At 45.9% G+C, this 17,959-nt stretch overlaps 1 protein-coding gene across 1 annotated transcript in view; it reads left to right on the top strand.

Annotated features, from left to right (window-relative positions):
• Nucleotides 1-977: 977 nt before the first annotated feature.
• Nucleotides 978-17,959, top strand: part of SPATA6 (spermatogenesis associated 6) — a 35,166-nt gene continuing 18,184 nt past the window's right edge. Inside the window, exons 1-5 of the mRNA XM_083157361.1 lie at nucleotides 978-1,125; nucleotides 1,358-1,558; nucleotides 3,228-3,321; nucleotides 8,546-8,586; nucleotides 14,766-14,935. Coding sequence (XP_083013487.1) covers nucleotides 1,108-1,125; nucleotides 1,358-1,558; nucleotides 3,228-3,321; nucleotides 8,546-8,586; nucleotides 14,766-14,935 — 524 coding nt within the window. The 5' untranslated portion in view covers nucleotides 978-1,107. The remainder of the gene's footprint in view (nucleotides 1,126-1,357; nucleotides 1,559-3,227; nucleotides 3,322-8,545; nucleotides 8,587-14,765; nucleotides 14,936-17,959) is intronic.

Raw genomic sequence — 17,959 nt, 5'->3', positions numbered from 1 at the left:
GAAATCGATACATCGGCGCATGATCGATTCTCCTTCAAGCACTTGCTTTTTTTTGTTTATTTTTGGCATATTTTAAGAAATGCCCAGATACTGCCCCACTTGCCTTTGACATATTTTAAGAATTGACCAGACACTGCCCACTAGGTTTTTTACATTGTTAATAGATGCCCAGACACTGCCATCTGTTTGCTTTGCCTTTTTTTAGCTCCTCAGCTACTGCCCACATTTAAGGGATGCACAGTACTGCCCAATTTATTTCTAAGATGTGCCCAAACACTGCCAACATAGTTAAAATTTGCATTTTAAGATACAAAATATTCACAACAACGGCAGTGTCTGAGTAAGTGATGCCCAGATAGCACCAATTTTGGCATACAAGTTTAAAAAGCGATTGGAAAGCGTTAGAGTTTGCAAAAACTAAATGGGCAGGGTGTATTGTGCAAAAAACAACAACGAAGTGGGCAGTATCAGTATATGGTCATCTCTAAAATAAGATCCATAAGTAGGCAGTATATGGGCATCTATAAAAAAAAAAGATCTGTAAGTGGGCAGCTCTAAAAAAAGATCCGTAAGTGGGCAGTATATGGGTATCTATAGAAAAAAAATCCGTAAGTGGTCAGTATATGAGCATCTATAGAAAAACAATCTGTAAGGGGGCAGTATCTGGGCAGACACCTCTCGTGCAGTTTAAAAAGAGCAAGTGGACAGTACTGTATCTGGACATCACAAAAACACAGCAAAGCTAGTTTTAGTACATGTGGCTGCCCAGATGCCTCAGTGCCGACAAACACGTGGTTGCTGAACCGCAGAGAGACCAGCCAAAGCTCGACCTATCCCGGCGCTGACCGTTTGACTCAACTTGCAATGCTCCCACAGCGCTTGGAAATGGCCGCTTCTTGCCGCGCCTTTCAATTTATATCGTGGAACGATCCGCTCTGTCCCGCCCCCTCCCTCCTGACCGGGTGACGATGCTATGTGAGGGTGACGTCAGTGTAGCGCGCCGCGTGTCAGCGTCACGCTGGTGACCGGCGTCTTGGGGAAGTTCAGTTGCCGGGGGAACCGCCCGGATCATAGAGAGTGTGGGGAGGTAGAGCGCGTCACTGAGTGATGTATTCAGCAGCCCAGGTTAATATACCATTGCCTAGTACTTAGTGGGGACTCGCTGGTATATGTGTGCTGTATAGTATAAAAGTGTGTGCATGCATATCCAGGCAAGAAGGGGGGGGATAGTTATGAGATATGGGCATGATACTGCTGGGGAAGAGCATACTGTACTAGAATAGAATAGCATTATGTATATGTATAGCATGCAGCATGTACTCCTATTACCGGTTACCAGCATGTCTGTCATCCACAGCCTGTCACCCCGCCACGGCAGACCGGCAGGAGGTATCAGCAGCCCACCATCGCCTCCAAGTCCCGCTCACCGTCCCCCTACACAAACAGGCGTATGTGTGAGCTGTCTGAGGACTCAAAGCAAAGACTGGCCCATCTCAACCTGGGACCCTATGAATTCAAGAAGGAGACCGACAGCAAGCCCCCCTTCGTAGTCCGACACGTACGTTCACTCGGAGAGCATTTTTGTTTGTCAAGATGATGATTACTAGTTTATAAAGAGACTCCGAATAAGCCACTAACCAACGTTCATAGAAATGTCCAAAGCTTAAAGCCCCCATACACAATGTGGCCCTTTTCTACATTATTTTGATGCATCGCTTTTTCTGTGATTGTGGCAATTAATCACAGGAAAAGAGCCAAAATTGCATGTGAATGACAGCAGATGCAATAAGCAGTCCAGTGTGCGTCGCACTGACTGCACAAGCGATTCTTTTGATTGCTTCCGAGCTGGGCAGGCTTGGCGGGGAAAGGGACCGCATGTGATATATCGCATGCAATCCTGCCACCTGGGAAGTCCCGGGCAGCTCAAGGGGGGATCACCAGCGACTTCTTTGAGGGGAGAGGTTGCCATAATGTATGGCCAGCTTTACTTTCAATCCTATGCAGGGTCCTGCAGTGCCGAATTAAGCCTTCGGGGGCCCCAGGGCACTTTAGACAGGGGAGAATGTTACATAGAGTAAAGGCAGTATAAACTTGGTCAATGGGTAACTGCGTCGGGGGGGGGGGGGGGGTGTTAATATATTATATTTTTTATATATATATGTATACACCACATGAAAGCCTGTGTTTGTACCTTACTCTAGGAGATCTCACAGGCTCAGTGCTGCCTCTGATTAAAAACCCTCCCATGATGAGGCTGCTGCTGCTACTGTCCTCCATGGGCCTGAGAAGCATGTAATGAGCTCCACCAATCAGAGCTCAGCACAAACTTCTTGGCCTCTGCCCTCTTGTGCAAAGTGTCAACTCCCAGTAATGCACTGCACACTTGTGCAGTCAGTGTGCCTTGGCACCCGATGCTCAGCACCATTAATCATTGTCACATTGGCAGTTAGGTGAAGCTGCAGCACTAGCCCACTCCCATGCACAAAACCTTTTTTTTTAAAATACATGCCAACCACAGCCCTAGATAGAGGGGTACTGACCCCCTTTGCCCCCCTTTAATCCAGCCCTGGGGTCCTGTGCGCATCAGATCGAATCTGGAGTTTTACTGGTGCTTTGAGTGGGATTGCATGTGATACATTGTATGCAAAATGACTGCATAAAATGTATTGCATGCAATCTAGCTGCTGAGACTCCGCCAAGGTATAGCATGCGATACCTCGGCTATGTGTATGGGCTTTTTTAAATTAATCTTGGGCTCATATCGCATAATTAAACTGCAAATATCTATTAGATTACACCATGGCCACCACTATTATACTATATGAAAATTTAACAGAAGTTGGGGAATAAAGGTCCATACACACTGGGCTATTTTGCCTAGCGTGTATAAACAGTGATGACCGCTGCACAGTGCATACACGCTGAGCGACTTTCCCCACTGCCCGGCGCGCACGGCTTTGCGTAGTGCAGCACTATACCAGCAGATGAGCGGCTTTCCCGGTGTTGATGCGGGAGCATGCATCACCGCTCATCGCCGTGCTGTACACACTGGGCGGCTTTGAGCTGAAAGCCACTGAAAACACCAAGTTTGAGCAGCTTTCAGCTCAAAATCTCACAGTGTGTATGGGCCTTTAGACTTGCTCGCCATGGGCCTGATTCTGAGTCGCATGTGACCTTGCCCTCCAATTATCTAATGCTAATTGTTCAGGTCACCTCTTCTCTTTCAGATGGAAATGAGTCAGTCACCTGGCACTACCATGATGTCATGTTCTGCCAGAAGTTTTAAATCAGAAGATTGTTCAGAAGATAGAGTGCATGATGGTAAGAAATAGAATTTTGTGGATATGAAAATGGTTTTGTATTATAGATTCATTCATCAGAATACCAACATTAAAGTATTGATTGAGATTTGCATTGTAATCTGCTGTTATCATTGTAGTTTGCAGAGCTATTACTACTCCTTGCCTGGTTAGCATTGTTTACTTACCGTTTTACTGTAATGGAGGTAGTATTTATCTTGATTCTTGTTGCTGTAAATGTACTTGTGGAGTATCACGGCTCCCACGATGGGCATCGTACATGAAAAAATCGCATCGCATGCGATTTTTAACAGAAAAGCATCCAAATGTATTGAAATTAGTATGAAACATGTTCAATGGCCCCCACTATCCACGTCGGCGTGGAGTTGAGAATAGAAAGTGTGGCGAGCGCAGCGAGCCACCGAGCCCCGTGGACACCTGTGAAGCCTGCGAGGGGACGCGGATACCTGTGAAGGTATCCGCGTCCCCTCGCCACACTTTCTATTCTCAACTCCACGCCGACGTGGATAGTGGGGGTATGAAAAGGTCATAGGACGCGTACCGCCGCCGCTCGCCACGCTTCGGGTTCGCGTTGATAGTGGGGGTGGTAAAGCCTCAAAAATGCCATTTGGAGGCCATTGAACATGTTTCATACTAATTTCAATACATTTGGATGCTTTCCTGTTAAAAATCGCATGCCATCGCATGCCACTATATATGGCATGCGCTGGGAGCCGTCATAATCCACAAGTACCGCTGTAAATTCTACTGTACATCACAAATAACTTGATGTGCATATTTACTAAAACTGGCCATACACTAGTGCGATTTGGCCACTTTTCACACGGTTCTGATCGGGCTAAGAAATCAGGTAAAAAGTGGCCTCATTACATGTGTCTGACAACCAATCCGATTCGATGCTTGTTCCTGTGCGGATCGGATTCGGAGATTGGACCTGCTGCACATAAGATAAAATCAGAATTGCAGACATCAGTGCACATCGCGGCTGCTTTTTTGCAGCCAAAATATATTGCATTCGATTAAATCGCTGACCCGCCACCACCGATTCTCCTTGGTGGCACGCGAGGGGCTATATATCTAAAATACATCCACTCGTGTGCCTCCGCTGCAGGAGGCAATCATTTGATGATGGTCGCCGATCATCGAGTGATTTCTCCTGGCTTCGCATATAGAAGTCAGTGGAAATGGCATACGCCTGGACGAAGACTGGGCGGCGGCTGAGGTCCTGTGATGTCAGCCGCCCACCCCCAGCTCGCATCGACCCACCGGCATACCCATGGGAATGCCCAGCGTTTTAATGGGGACACCCATGAACGCTGGGCGTTCCCATGGGCGAGCCCCATTCCCACCGCCCGTCATACTGCTGGCGACTATGTAGGTTGCTGAAGCCATTCGCAAAGGGGGGCTGCACATTGCATAAAAGACCATGCGCAGTCCCCCAAACAGTGGATCGGGGCCGAATTCGCCTTGTTCCGAGGGAATCCGAATTGGGCCCCTAGGGTTACAAGTGTACTATGTTGTTGCGGTGGGGATGCAGTTAATATCCCGGCGGTCGGGATCCCGGCGTTCAGAATCCCGACGCCGGAATCCCGACCGCCGAAATGCCAACACATTCTCCCTCCTGGGGTGTCCACGACACCCCTGGAGGGAGAATAAATTAGTGTGCTGAGCGTAGCGAGGCACCGGGCCCGCTGCGTGGCGAGCGCAGCGAGCCCGCAAGGGAGGGCGATCCACGTCCCCCCCTTGTCAACATTCCGGCGTCGGGATTCTGTACGCCGGGATCCCGACCGCCGGGATTCAATACTGAATCCGTTGCGGTGAACTGTGCTTAAGGCAGGAGGGTCCCAGTTCTATTGCAAATGTCGTTCAGTTGCTGCCACCGCCCCTCACCCTAGGCATCCTCATAGGGATTTGTAGACTTGAGCACATGGATGTCCAATCACTGTACCTCATACCCTTGCATAGCTCTTTTTACTAGCCATGCATCGGGCCACACTGACTCGACACCTTTTACCGTTACCAAGCTTAGTCCATGTAGATTTTAAAGTGGAAAAATTCTAAAATCGTGAAAAACTCGGGTCGACTTTTTCATGTGTTAATTAATACTGGGTCACCAATTGTAATTTTCTTCCAATAGTGCTCAATCTATTGCCTGTCAATTTAATGCATTTCAAATAAAAGTCCAGATCCTGACATCGATATTCCCTCGATTGACAATGTGCAACCAATGGTGGATTGGAAGCTTCAGGGGCATGACGGCAAAACCGAGATTAAAATACAGATGTAGCCGCTCTCATCCTTGCAGGGGCTGGCAAAAGTACCACCAGCTCCCGCACGAGACGCTCGCATGCCCCGTGACAATGGAGCTGCCCGTTGCCGTCCTCTGGGTATGGAGTCCACAGGCTGCAGTTAACAGGAATTTTTTTTTTTACATTCTGCAGGGTGGGGGGGGGGGGGAATCCCTGATAAATAGCTACATACAGGAGATCTGAGAACCGATTGCCAGCTAATGGTTAATTTCACAAGCGAAAAAAAGGAGCTCTAATTAAATAGCCCCTGGCATTAAAGCGCGAGGCTACCACATATATATATATATATATATATACCAAACAAAATCTCTGGAATTGCGCTATGTATGAATTTCTGGTCGCCTATAACACTGGGTCTCTTCTACTAGCAAGATCACCACCATCAAACTAACCCCACAATAGTGTTATATGGCGCCCTTTAACTTTAAATTAGGGTTATTCCCGAAGACTTTTTGGTTAGTTCTTATCTGTTCTTAGAGGTTCATTAACACACTGTCAGGACTTATATCCTTATAGGATCTTTAAATCCTTATAGATAATTTTTTCTTTGATTATTGTCAAGAATTAGTACCTATTAAACAATGGTCATATTTGCAGTATATTATTGCTATTCACTCCTGCTGTGTGCACATTATTCCAGGGGTATAAAGAATCACAAATTACTTCCTCAATTAATCCTTGGATAATTGGTACAATGTCCCACTTTTTAGGTTAAGGACTAAGGTGTAATTATGGTGAAGGTAACTCCTTGCCAGATCTGTGTCTCTGTGCCTGTGTGCCTGGACCTGTGCTCCTCAATACCCAAACTGCATATATATATGTGTGTGTGTATATATATATATATATATATACTCACCAAAGTATTATTTTCTTTATTGTCAACATGAGGTTTTCAAATTTTTTGCCTAGCGAAAACCCCATGTTGACCATTTTTTTTTACTTGTGTCGACTTATTGTGTGTTGACCTTTTTAATGACGGCCCTATTGACCATCTACCTAGCCGCTGTAGACCGTTCAGTCCACACTCGTATGAAATTCCAAAGCCTCCTTTTAGTGTGTTTTATAGATCACCGGCCCTGACCGCCTCCGTCATGCAGCTAGACAGGAGGGTCCATCCACTCGCTATGTAATATTAAAATCACTTCAGGAAATCAGTTTGTGTCAGCCGGGTGCATCCCAAGGGTTACGTTCCACGTGAGTCCATGCAATTTTATTCTGACAGAGCTGCGTTTGGTGAGTGGGAGCTAGTAAATGAGAAAGGTGGGCGTTGGGAATATGGTGTCAGATTGGAGCTTTCGCAGGAAGCCTAGAACAAGCCAAAGATGAATTGCCTCCATCTGAAGTCACATTTTTGTAATAGATCTATGCATCTAATAATATAGTGTTAGGAATACACTGCGGCACATCACACACATCACAGGACTGTATGATGGCGCTGTCAGTTATATTCTACCCCCATAACTGGTGGGTGTCAGACCAGTGCACAGGAGCGTACTTCCTGCTCCATCCTGCTTCGGGGGAATTCCATGTAATAAATCAATTGCTTTATTATATTCCTTCGGTTTGCATTTTAGAGCAACAAACATAACACCTGTTTCTTCTTATATAAAGTTTTTATGATTGTATAGACAACATTGTTCCTCAAGGACAGCAAACCGTTCATGTTTTCCAAATCTCCTAGCTGAACACAGGTGTATTCGTTGCAAGTGACTCAGTTGAGCAGTTTTGATTCCTTAATCCCTTTAGTGATGTTTTATTTTAGGGAGCGCTCCCCACTGGGCAAGGTTTTTTTTTTTTTTAAGAACACTCCCTAAAAAAAAAACCCCACTGTGTTTCCCGGGCCAGGCAGCGTTGCTGAGCACTCCATCAGCTGCTGCCCGGGCGACCCAGCTGTGTGCTGGTGTGGTTCGTATTGTCCACCTGACTTGGGTCGAAAGGCAACTAGGTAGGCTGGGTTTTAGGTTGACATGGGTTTAGGTCGACATGGGTTAGGTTGACAGGTCGGGAGGTCAGCATGGGTTTTTTTACCCGAATGTCGACACAGTCGACATGGACACAGTTGGAAGTCAACCGCAGCCCCTCGCATCAATCGCATGGATGGTAGGGCATGAAATACCGCCTGCCGGCACACGTCGGCTCAAAAATACAGTGGAAAAAACCCATGTGGAGCTCGCGACCTGTCGACCTAACCCATGTTGCCTAACGCACATGTTGACCTAGTTGCCTGTCGACCTAATGACTGTCGACCTGTCAGGTCGACAATACGACCGTATCCCCTGTATGCGGCGGGACCTTAAGCAAGGTCATGCCGCACACAGATGGAGGAAGGAGGCAGGGCCGGGCAGCAGGAGCCAGGCAGAGGCTGAAGCTGAGCACAGCGCTGATCTTAGCATTCAGCGGCGCTGCCCGGCAGGAGGGAGCGCAGGCGGTGGAACTCCCAAGAATTTTCCGGGTTTGCCAGTCTGGGCACTGGAGCATAACGCAGAAAATTCTCCGAGTACCAGGGAAGGGGTTAACGGCCTAGTTGGGACACCTCTGATAGTACAAAAGGAAGACTGCTAAAAAGAAAGACAACACATTTAATGAAAGTTACTTACGCGTGATAAATACCATTGTAAAGAACTTGGCCTTTTCTTACTTGACTGTGCCCCATCCACTACACGATGCCAGAATGTACATGTAACCTATTGATCGCTTACTATACCAGCTGTCAACAAGAGCATAACATTTGGTCAGGTGTCCTGGGTGCAAGTAACCTGGCAAGTTCCTATAAGCTACACAAGAGCTGGTGCTCTATACATGTTGGAGCGAGACCTCGTTAAGTAGAATATCCCCTTGCTTTGGCATTCTGCGGCAAGGTTCAGGCCATTAACTTTCAGCTTAGTTAAAGTAATTAAAAATGACTTCTCTTTGCAGATCTCTCCGTGTTGGGCAGAAGCAGACCCATCTATTCCGATGTGAGTATCAAGGAAAATGTCTGTTGGACAAAATAGCAATTTTTTCGGCACCTTTTATTGCGTATATATAATAAAAAATGGATAACTATTTGAATGCCAACGCTGTGAGAGATCCTCAAAATAGCCGCTAAAAAATGCCAGAGTTGCGCACAGCGGCTGTTCTTTTAGTATAAATAAATACAAGTACAGTCACCAGCCTGTATTACAATGGCGGTATGAGGAAGAGCAGGTGATTGGAGTGACACACTGCATTAGAATGTTATTACTCCTCCCCCAACCAATCACAAGTATCCTTCATCAATCTCTGTCCAGTGTTTGATGAAGGATACTTGTGATTGGTTAGGGGAAGTTGCTGCAGAAAAGGTAAGGAATGTGATTCCATATGCATGGGTGGTGCAAAATATGCAAATGTCGGTACCACCCACAAACACTTCCTGTCAATCACTTTCCATACAAGCCCTCACTATGATCATCGCAAGGGAACATACGTAGAGTTAATCATATGAAGCGGAGAAATATGGCTCCACTTGACCCGATATCAAAATTGCGCCTAACTATAAATCTGGCCCATAGAACTTAATACAGGCCTTCACCAGTGATTTTTAAAGTCCGACACATTTAAAAAATGTTCCTTATGGGCAATTTGTAAAGGCCCTGCTGTACAAGTCACACTCCTGTTACATGTACTCATTAGCAAAAATAATTTAGGATGCTGCCAGTCGGCCTGACATGCATTATTTTTCAGAAAAGCTCATTCCAGTTTCTACTTACATCATCCATTATTTTGTAAAGTACCTCGCTATTGATTCTTGACTGATCTCATACTTCATTGTGATCTAGGTTTAGTAGAAATACCATTGTACTAAGGACAACATTTTCCAACATTCCATCTCAGGTGCCCTCTTATTTGTGTCCTGTCTAAGTTTTCAAATAATGTCAAGAACATGATTTACAACACATGCTTATTTTCTCCACTCGGAAGCTAGGAGGCTTATAATGGGAAATAAAAGCAGACACCGTGTTTTGATAGTTTTGAGTCTATCGATCCTGAAAAGAGATCGAGGGACACTTGCATAAACAGCGCCGTGTGCACATTGGGCATAGCCATATTGAGCCTGATTCTTGGGTGTGCATGGTTGCATTTGCTTAGTTGTCCTGTGTACACCAACCTCCAGACTCACATGAACCATCTGAGAAACCCTATGTTGATTAATAAGACGCTGGAGACTCTCCACCTGAGAATGAATTTTGCAGTGGTAAGCTAGGAAACTACAAGAAACTAAAAACAACCCAGCATTTTGCTAACGACTTCCCACCAACACAAATTACCTGTCCCCCACTCTGTAACTTAATTGTCTCTGTGTGCGCTGTGGATATGCGGTACAGCTGATGCGCAAAGAAACTTCTGAGTTGCTCATAATTCTGTACCACTTCTACGTTTGCAAATATGCGTATGCAGCCAGTGACACAAACCCAGTACGTGAAGAATCGCTGAATTTGGCGGCGTTTGGACTCGCGTGCGACTCGTAGTTGGGCCTGCAATATTTTTAAAAGTTAAAACATGCAAGACGCAGAGGGAAATAGGTTAAACCCGGCATCAGCGCCATGATGAGCAGAACGGTAAGAACTGGTTTGCCATCTAAACCGCCAACAAAAATATGCAATTACTTCATGGCAGAGAATGGGGGAGATTCTCTAAACTAAAAATGCGGTAAAAACACTGTTATCAGGGTTTTTACCGCATTTTTGGATGCTCTAAACATCCCCCGCCGGGTTACCGCGATGGGGGGCATCGCCATAAAAATCTGGCGATGCCCTATAGAAGCCTATGGGCTTCTACCATGATCCACCGCCGCATAGAGCATATGCGATAATTATGTAGGTGAAGGGGGCGGAGCTGGGCTGGGGATGTTAGAACATCCCGCCCAATATGTTAAATGATTTACTTCATTACAGAATATGGACTTGTAACACTCGTAGTGTTGCTATAATCTTCCCCGGAGACTGAACCCTTCTCTGCACCAGTTGATTGCATGTACTTGTCTGATGCACATTCTCCTCTTCATCCCGGGTCCTGACAGTCTTCCCCACATAAGCAGCTGCTGGCAGACTCTTATGCGGCAGTAGGAACTTGGGGTCTGATGTTAGTATATGTTTGCTGCGTAGCGAGCGGGTAAACGCACATGGCCGCCACCCCCCTCCCTGCCGAGTGAATCCCCGCATTTGCAGGTGAGCGGATGTATACAAAGGTCATGTTTTTGTCTTTAAGCTGGGCACACATGACGCGATATTGCTAATGATTTTCCTCGAGCTGCCCGTTCTCCCTGACAAACGATATACAGTAGTGTATAGTATACACACTGAACGATATCGTTCAGCAGCCACATTCAGAAGCATGCTGTCAATAATGATTGTCAGGCTTTGGTCCGTAAACATCAGCCAATAATTGTTAACGATCTGCATGATAACGATATTGTTAATTATATTTACATGCAAATCAGCTAATGTGTATGCACTAATCGTTAACTCTGCACACTCACGTGGGTCGTTAACGATCTCCACTGTCGTCTGTACATGCCGTCAAGTCCTAACCATTTCTTCAGCCACGGCATGTTCCTAGATGTGGCCGATGAACGATATCATTAATGATGTCCTTCAAGGGTAAGGCGGTGGCAAATTCGTTCAAAGACAATATCGCGTAATGTGTGACTGCATGTATGGGTGACTGGTAGCCTCCTCACTAACGATGTAGTATGTACACATTAAGCACTATAATATTGTTATGGTTCTCATTTTGACAAATAGGGGTTGTTACATCTCCCCCCCCCCATGTAAATGTTTGTATCACAAGCTGTCCGGTTTGCTCAGCAGCCGGGAGAACCAGGTTTTCTAGACCTGGTGCTATTCCAGCATGGAGAAGACGCCATAACTTTAAATTCGAATTTCCTTGTCTCTCTGCCTCCAGCTTCTCACCGGTAACGATAACCTCGGCTTAGTCTCTGCTCTATTTTTCCTTTTTTTTTTTACCATGAAAGCTCCATATAATTTACTTTCCTTGGACTGTCCTGATGATTCACGACTGTTTTATCATAGAGATTTTAATTAAAATTGATTTGTTTGAAGGGGGGGAGAAAAAAAGCATTATTAACAGCAGGAACTTTTGGGCGCTGCGAGACAGCAATGGTTGGTCTTTAATTCATCACTCCCCGGATGGCCCAGAGCTCGCTGCGCTTCCCAGCAAACTAAGTCGAGATTGAAATCTACCTTTATTAGCAGCAGAAAACACAGCACAGCTTTGAAATTAAACGGAAGACGTGTTCAGAATGAACTCGCCACCTAGGAAATTCTCGGAATAAACAAATACACATAATACGTGGCGGTAACTTGCTGATGCAGATCTGTTTTTTCCACGAGTAGCAGAACGCCAGATATCGATAACAATGTGCTGATGAAGGTTGATTAATGGATTTTTGTTTTCATCAGTACATAGAAGTCTAAATTACTTTCCTCATAATTTACATTCTTCGTGCTCAGGCACAGCCTGAACAGCAATGATTTTTTTTCTTTGCCTCTGATTATATTTTCTCTGCTGTAGGTATTTAAAGAGGGACATGGTATGTAAGCCAAACATGGACTAGACTGAGATTTACATTTTTGGGGCTTTGCTTTCCATGCGCAACTATCAGCACAAACTTATATTTCTGTATTGTCCTAATGTTTGTAATTTAAAGGTTATTTACTGTATAGAGTTTATTTTTTTTTTGGGGGGGGGGGGGTATTAGAAAAAAGTTGTATTTCTTTAACTCGAAATTATAAAAATACACACACCAGTTACTGTACCTGGAAAACTCTTTCACCCAGGGGAATACAAGAAAACCTGGAAAACACAGACTCCCATCTGGAAAAGAGACGCCTATAATGCACCTTTCAGACCGCACAAAAAAAAAAGTTTTTGGGAAATGGTAAAAAAGCAGGGTCCGACACGTTTCAGACCCGTTTTTTTTTTTTTGCAGTCTGTAACGGTACCCAGGCAAGAGTGAACACCATTGGTCCCCAGCGCAGTGCATTATTAATGAGCCGGCTGTCTGAAACGGTACCCAGGCAGGAGTGAACACCATTGGTCCCCAGCACAGTGCATATTTAATGAGCCGGCTCATTAAATATGCACTGCGTTGGCTCAGAGCAGATCAGTTACTGCTCACTGTCAGACTGTCAGACCCTAACCTTACCCTTGCAGGGTCCTGCAGCTCTCCTTCCTTCCTGCAGTGGGGAGCTCCTGCTGGCAGTCTAGGTGCGGGCTCTGGTGCTCCTGATCCCCTCTCTAAAGGCTCCAAGAGGTCACTGCCCAACGCATCTACCGGACATCCGAAGCTGCTTTCACACCGCAAACCTGCTTTAGACCAGGTATTTACATGCGATGTGAAAGGGGTTAAACTTGTTCTGACCCGTTTTAAAAAACGTTTTATATACCTGGTCTAAGCAGGTTTTGCGGTGTTAAAGCAGCATAACACTTTCAGTTCGCAATGCCAGGTTTTATCCGGGATCTTGATCTTGATCCCGGCTATGACCCAGGTGCAGCACTTGATGGCGAAGGCTCATGCATATGTAAGGTTGGAAGTAGGCGAGCAGGTGATGTCAGCTGCCCGCCCCCCACCTGTCCATCATGCCTCATTATCATGAGAACGCCCAGCATTCCCATATGGCCCCGATGAACAGTGAGTTTGCCGTGGCCACGTGCAACAAGCGCATGCATGCAATAAAAAATCATCGGTCCCCGTGCAAACAAGGGGAACTTGCGAATGGACCTGAATAAGGTCCTAAGAGGGGTTATTCAATGCAGGATTCTGACTGTCGAAAAGTCCGACGGTCGGATTCCCGGGCCGTTTCCGCTCAGTTCAACTGTAATTGGACAGCCGGAATTCAAAGTTCCGCCCGTCGAGTGTTGGAAACTGGGAGATCGGTAAAAATAGATTGTTGAAAAATGGCCATGAATTTGACAATCCGCGTCCGTTTCTGACCAAACAAATCCGACTTGTTGAATCTGTTTTGTCGGACTATGCCTTTAATGCTGTAGGAAACAGCAGCATTGAATAGGCGACGGGCGCTATTTCCGCATGCGGTAAATTGACTGCTACCCGGTTCCTGTATGAATAGGTGCTGCAGAGCCTGTTCAGTTATGCAGAGCAGGCAGGATATACCCCGGAGACATAGACCAGGTACCAGACCTCACGCTACTGGCAGTGAGTTGCCATGTGTACAAGTGCACATAGGCCAGTGTATATAAATGAGCAGATTGCCGGGTGATGTCCTCTCCGTATTTCATTGTATAATCTGCAGAATATGTTCTTCATACATTGCACATCAATGAGCCCGCCATATTCTGCACTTTTGAATGGAACGCGTTCATGCTGTTTAGCTCCGAGAAACCGTGAAAAATCCATGTCGACATGTTCACTGTCGACCTTCCCAATGTCAGCCTAATGCTTGGGTTGCCTTTTGACCCTGGTGACCTTTTTTCTGTGCCCCTGTCCCGTTCTCGCTTTGCTCGACTTGATTCAATGTCCCGGCCGCCGATCGGCGAGAAAGGGGCGTGGCCGCGAGCGGAAATAGACGAGCTCCGGCCGGGAGCTCGCCTATTTCCGTCTTTTCTCGGCAGACCAAGCCCGACAGCTTGTGAGAACCCCTGTTCAATGCTGTCGGGGAAGACAGCATTGAATAGGGCCCCACAGCCATCTCCCCCGTCGGATGGCTGCGGGAGGACGACAATCATTGCATACCCCCCTAATTGAGAACAGAGCACCGGTAACCATTAGCGGCATTCTCGGTACACAATGCAGCTGAAATGTAGGGAAGCAAAGGAGTTGCCTGCATAATACTAGCGGCTGGTTGTCATAGTTAGAGATGAGCGATTATGAGGTAGAAGAGATGTAGTTAAAGACGGCAGCTGAGTAGGAGAAAGCTGTATTTATAGTGCAAGAGAAGAGGGCTGTGAGAACAGGAAGGAAGAGGGCCCTGCTCCAAGGAGTTTACATTCCAGAGTTGCAAAGAACTTTCCATCTCACTTGTGCAGGTGGTTTTGCGCCACGATAAGGCTATGCAGGAGGACACCTCTGTATATATCAACTATTACCAAAAGTAAACACAATTCTAAAATTGGCTTATTTTATGCTTGCCTGTAGGATTCGAGAAAGCTGTATATCGATGACCTTCAGACGTCCTTGGACAGACTAGATGGCAGCGCACTGAAGTCACCAGACAAAGCTTCACCATCACTATCTCGCTCAGCTCCTGCATCAGTGCTGAGACATCCGTCCAGTCCTGTCCTAAACCGGTCATCTCTTAGAGAAAGGTAACACCTAATACAATATATATATATCTATATATATCTAATAATAAAACGGGGTGACTGTGTTGTATTCCTTGAAGCTGTATGACCTTGCGAACAAATCAATCTCGGTGTGTTGTTCTGATTTCATATCTCCATCTCAGGAATGCTGGCCGATCTAAAACTGGAGCAGATAGTCAGCAGAATTGTTCCCTGATTGTTCAATATACAAAGTTGCTGAGCACTTAGATTTTCTCAAGCAGAGTTTCCTATCTGAGCCTTTTTATGCTGCATGATGCTAGCTGTCAGTCACAGCTGGGAGCAGTAAGAGACAGCAATGCCTGCCGTGCCAGGACTTGTTCCTTACAGAGCACCTGTCGCCAGGGACCAATGTATTTATACTCCCTACTGCTAAAGCATTATCCCCCCCCCCTCCCCAATCCCCCCCACCCACCTTTTCCCTGCCCAGTGGTGAGACTAATATGAGAATGAGTCCAGATATTATGCAAATTCTCTTCCGTTCCCACCGCTGGCACCATGTAACAGCGAGGAGCGCTGAGTAATGAAGCAGTAATATTGCTCAGTGATGAGCATACTGAATGGGCCTATTGCAGTACTGTCTGCCAGGTAGAATTTATTTATATGATTTTTGCTAATTTTTAGGCGTACCCGGTTTAAACAAACAAAAAAAAAAATGCCCCTGTTCCCCCTTGTCAGGTACTTTACATTTATGGCGGTTATTCAATTCTGGATTCCGACTGTTGGAACGTTCCGACAGTCAGAATCCTACACCATTTTCGTTCTGCTCGGCAGGCTGAATTCAATGTTCCACCTGTCGAGTGGCGAAAAGGGGGCGTTTGCAAAAACATCCGTGAATTGTCGAGAACAGCCCCTACTGGTTTTAAAGTCGGATCCCTTCTGTCGAGCTGCCTCTTCAATGCTGTCGGAAACTACAGTATTGAATAGGTGCCCGCCGCTATTTCTCCTGTCTGAAATAGGAGAAATTCAATCCCTGCCGCTTCTGTCTTGTTTGCACACATACTTCTCAAAAACAGATAAGCTGTAAATGCCGGCACATTCCACATAATGACCACATATGGCCTGATTTGCATGCAGTGCAAATGGCTTTTGTGTCCCACAGTGTTTACACACTAGGGGCCTAATTCATTGGCCACACAGTGGCCAATTATTACGCAACAAAGTGATTGTTGGCAGAGTGCGCATCTGTTTGGTCCGCAGTGCACAAACTTCAAGGTGCGGCTGCGATTTCGCTCGCAGTGTGGATTTTATGGAACAGTAATTGACCAGAAGTGACCATTTGGTGATGTATATACGGGGAGTGGTTGGAAAAATGCTGAAGTGACACGTGATTTTCTTGCTGGTTTTCTGCTGTCAGCTGCAACATGGGCTGCTACTGATACGTCCAATCAGCAATCCATAGACGCGTTCCTAATTTTTGTGTATAAGCTGTGACTGTGTACCCTTTTGCAATTGAGAATACGATGGCTTTGTTGAGCGCATCTACAGAATTGCTAACAGGAGATCCGTAGCCTAGGAATTTGCAATACCATTTGCATACAAACATGAATTAGTCCCAGAGTCGCTGCCTCGATTGAGACATACAGTCTTAGAAATGTGTTTGGCCTACCTGGGCAGTGACTGGGATGTGGCTGTTGAGAGCACGACTGTCTGATGGGCTTGCGATAGGCATTTTGTTGGAACATTGCATAACTAGTAGCGAACTCCGTTGACTCACATTGGAGGCCATACTCTGACGGTGATCATACAGGGGCTGACACTGGCATTAACATAAAGGTATAGACTTATGCTGGCCATACATCAGACCGACTTTCCTCCAACCATCCAACTAGTTGCTTGGATGGAATACAAATTTCCAGCCATGCGATCAGGTCTGTGCACAATTTTTTTCAAATACAAATTCTGTTCTGTATACAGAGTCAGTCGCACACAGTATACTTGGTCATGATTAAGTTGGAAGTTTGGAAGGGATGTCTTCTGCTCTCTCCAAGTGCTGGACAAACTCTTTAGTAGGTTACCGTACCCCATTTCGGTGGAACCCAAATGATTATCCCAAATCCCCAACCTAAAGAGATAGGAGGCTTGCTGTAAAACTCACAGGCTTTGGCTGAGGTTAGACCAAACCATTTAGGCAGGGGGCTTCCCCCATGCAACTTTTCAGACAATTGTGTCGCATCCCTGTGTTCACTTAATCACACATCGCAAAAAAGTTGTACTGCGTGCAAAATTAGCACATTTGTCTTCTGAAATGTTCTGTGCTGCTGTTAGCAGTCGGCTGATCTTGTTGTCTAATATTTACCATATCTCTGCCCTCACCAGAATTGGGCCTGTAAGGACCTGCAGTAAGACTGATAACCTAACATAAAAATAGTAGGTATCGGGTGAATTCTGCATTTCTAAGCCGCGCCCTCCCCCCCTTCCCCCAGAAGTTGATGCGGTCCCACTGCAGCCCTTGTACTATTTCATCATTATAATTATTGGTGTTTTCTTATCGGATCGTCTGTTTTCTGTTGTTTCCATGTAGATTCCTTTGGAAGCTCTCTCCCTCCCCGCTCCGACTATACAACTATTGATTTCTCTCCTGTGATACTTTGTCCTTGTAAGTCGTTTCCGCACAGTGTGCACACTAAACCTCAGAAGCCAGCACAGCCCATGATCTCCTAACATCCCTCACAAATACGCCTATCCTTTGGGATCGCACAAAAAGTTTAGTGATACATTTGCAAAGATTACGCGCGTTTACATTTTTTTTCCCTTTCTCCTTCTCCCCGCGCTTGCAGCAGTCCCGGCAGATGTTGCCAACATGTCTTTGTCTTAAACAGATAATTGTTTGACATTTGAGACAGGCCTTTGTAACGTGTGTTAAACCGCCAGAGCGTGAACCATTCTATGCATTTTTTTTCTTTGCGTCTTAGCTTGTAGTAACCAGCTTTTAATCCCTCGGAGAGTCTTCCTATTGTCACTTTAGCTAATCAAGAAATCTGGCTGTTGAGCGAGAAGATTATTTCG

The sequence above is a fragment of the Crinia signifera genome, chromosome 8 (genome assembly GCF_055691185.1).
Source record: "Crinia signifera chromosome 8, ASM5569118v1, whole genome shotgun sequence".
NCBI lineage: Eukaryota > Metazoa > Chordata > Amphibia > Anura > Myobatrachidae > Crinia > Crinia signifera.
Note: the sequence above shows the minus strand (reverse complement) of the source record. Positions and strands in the feature narration are given on the sequence as shown.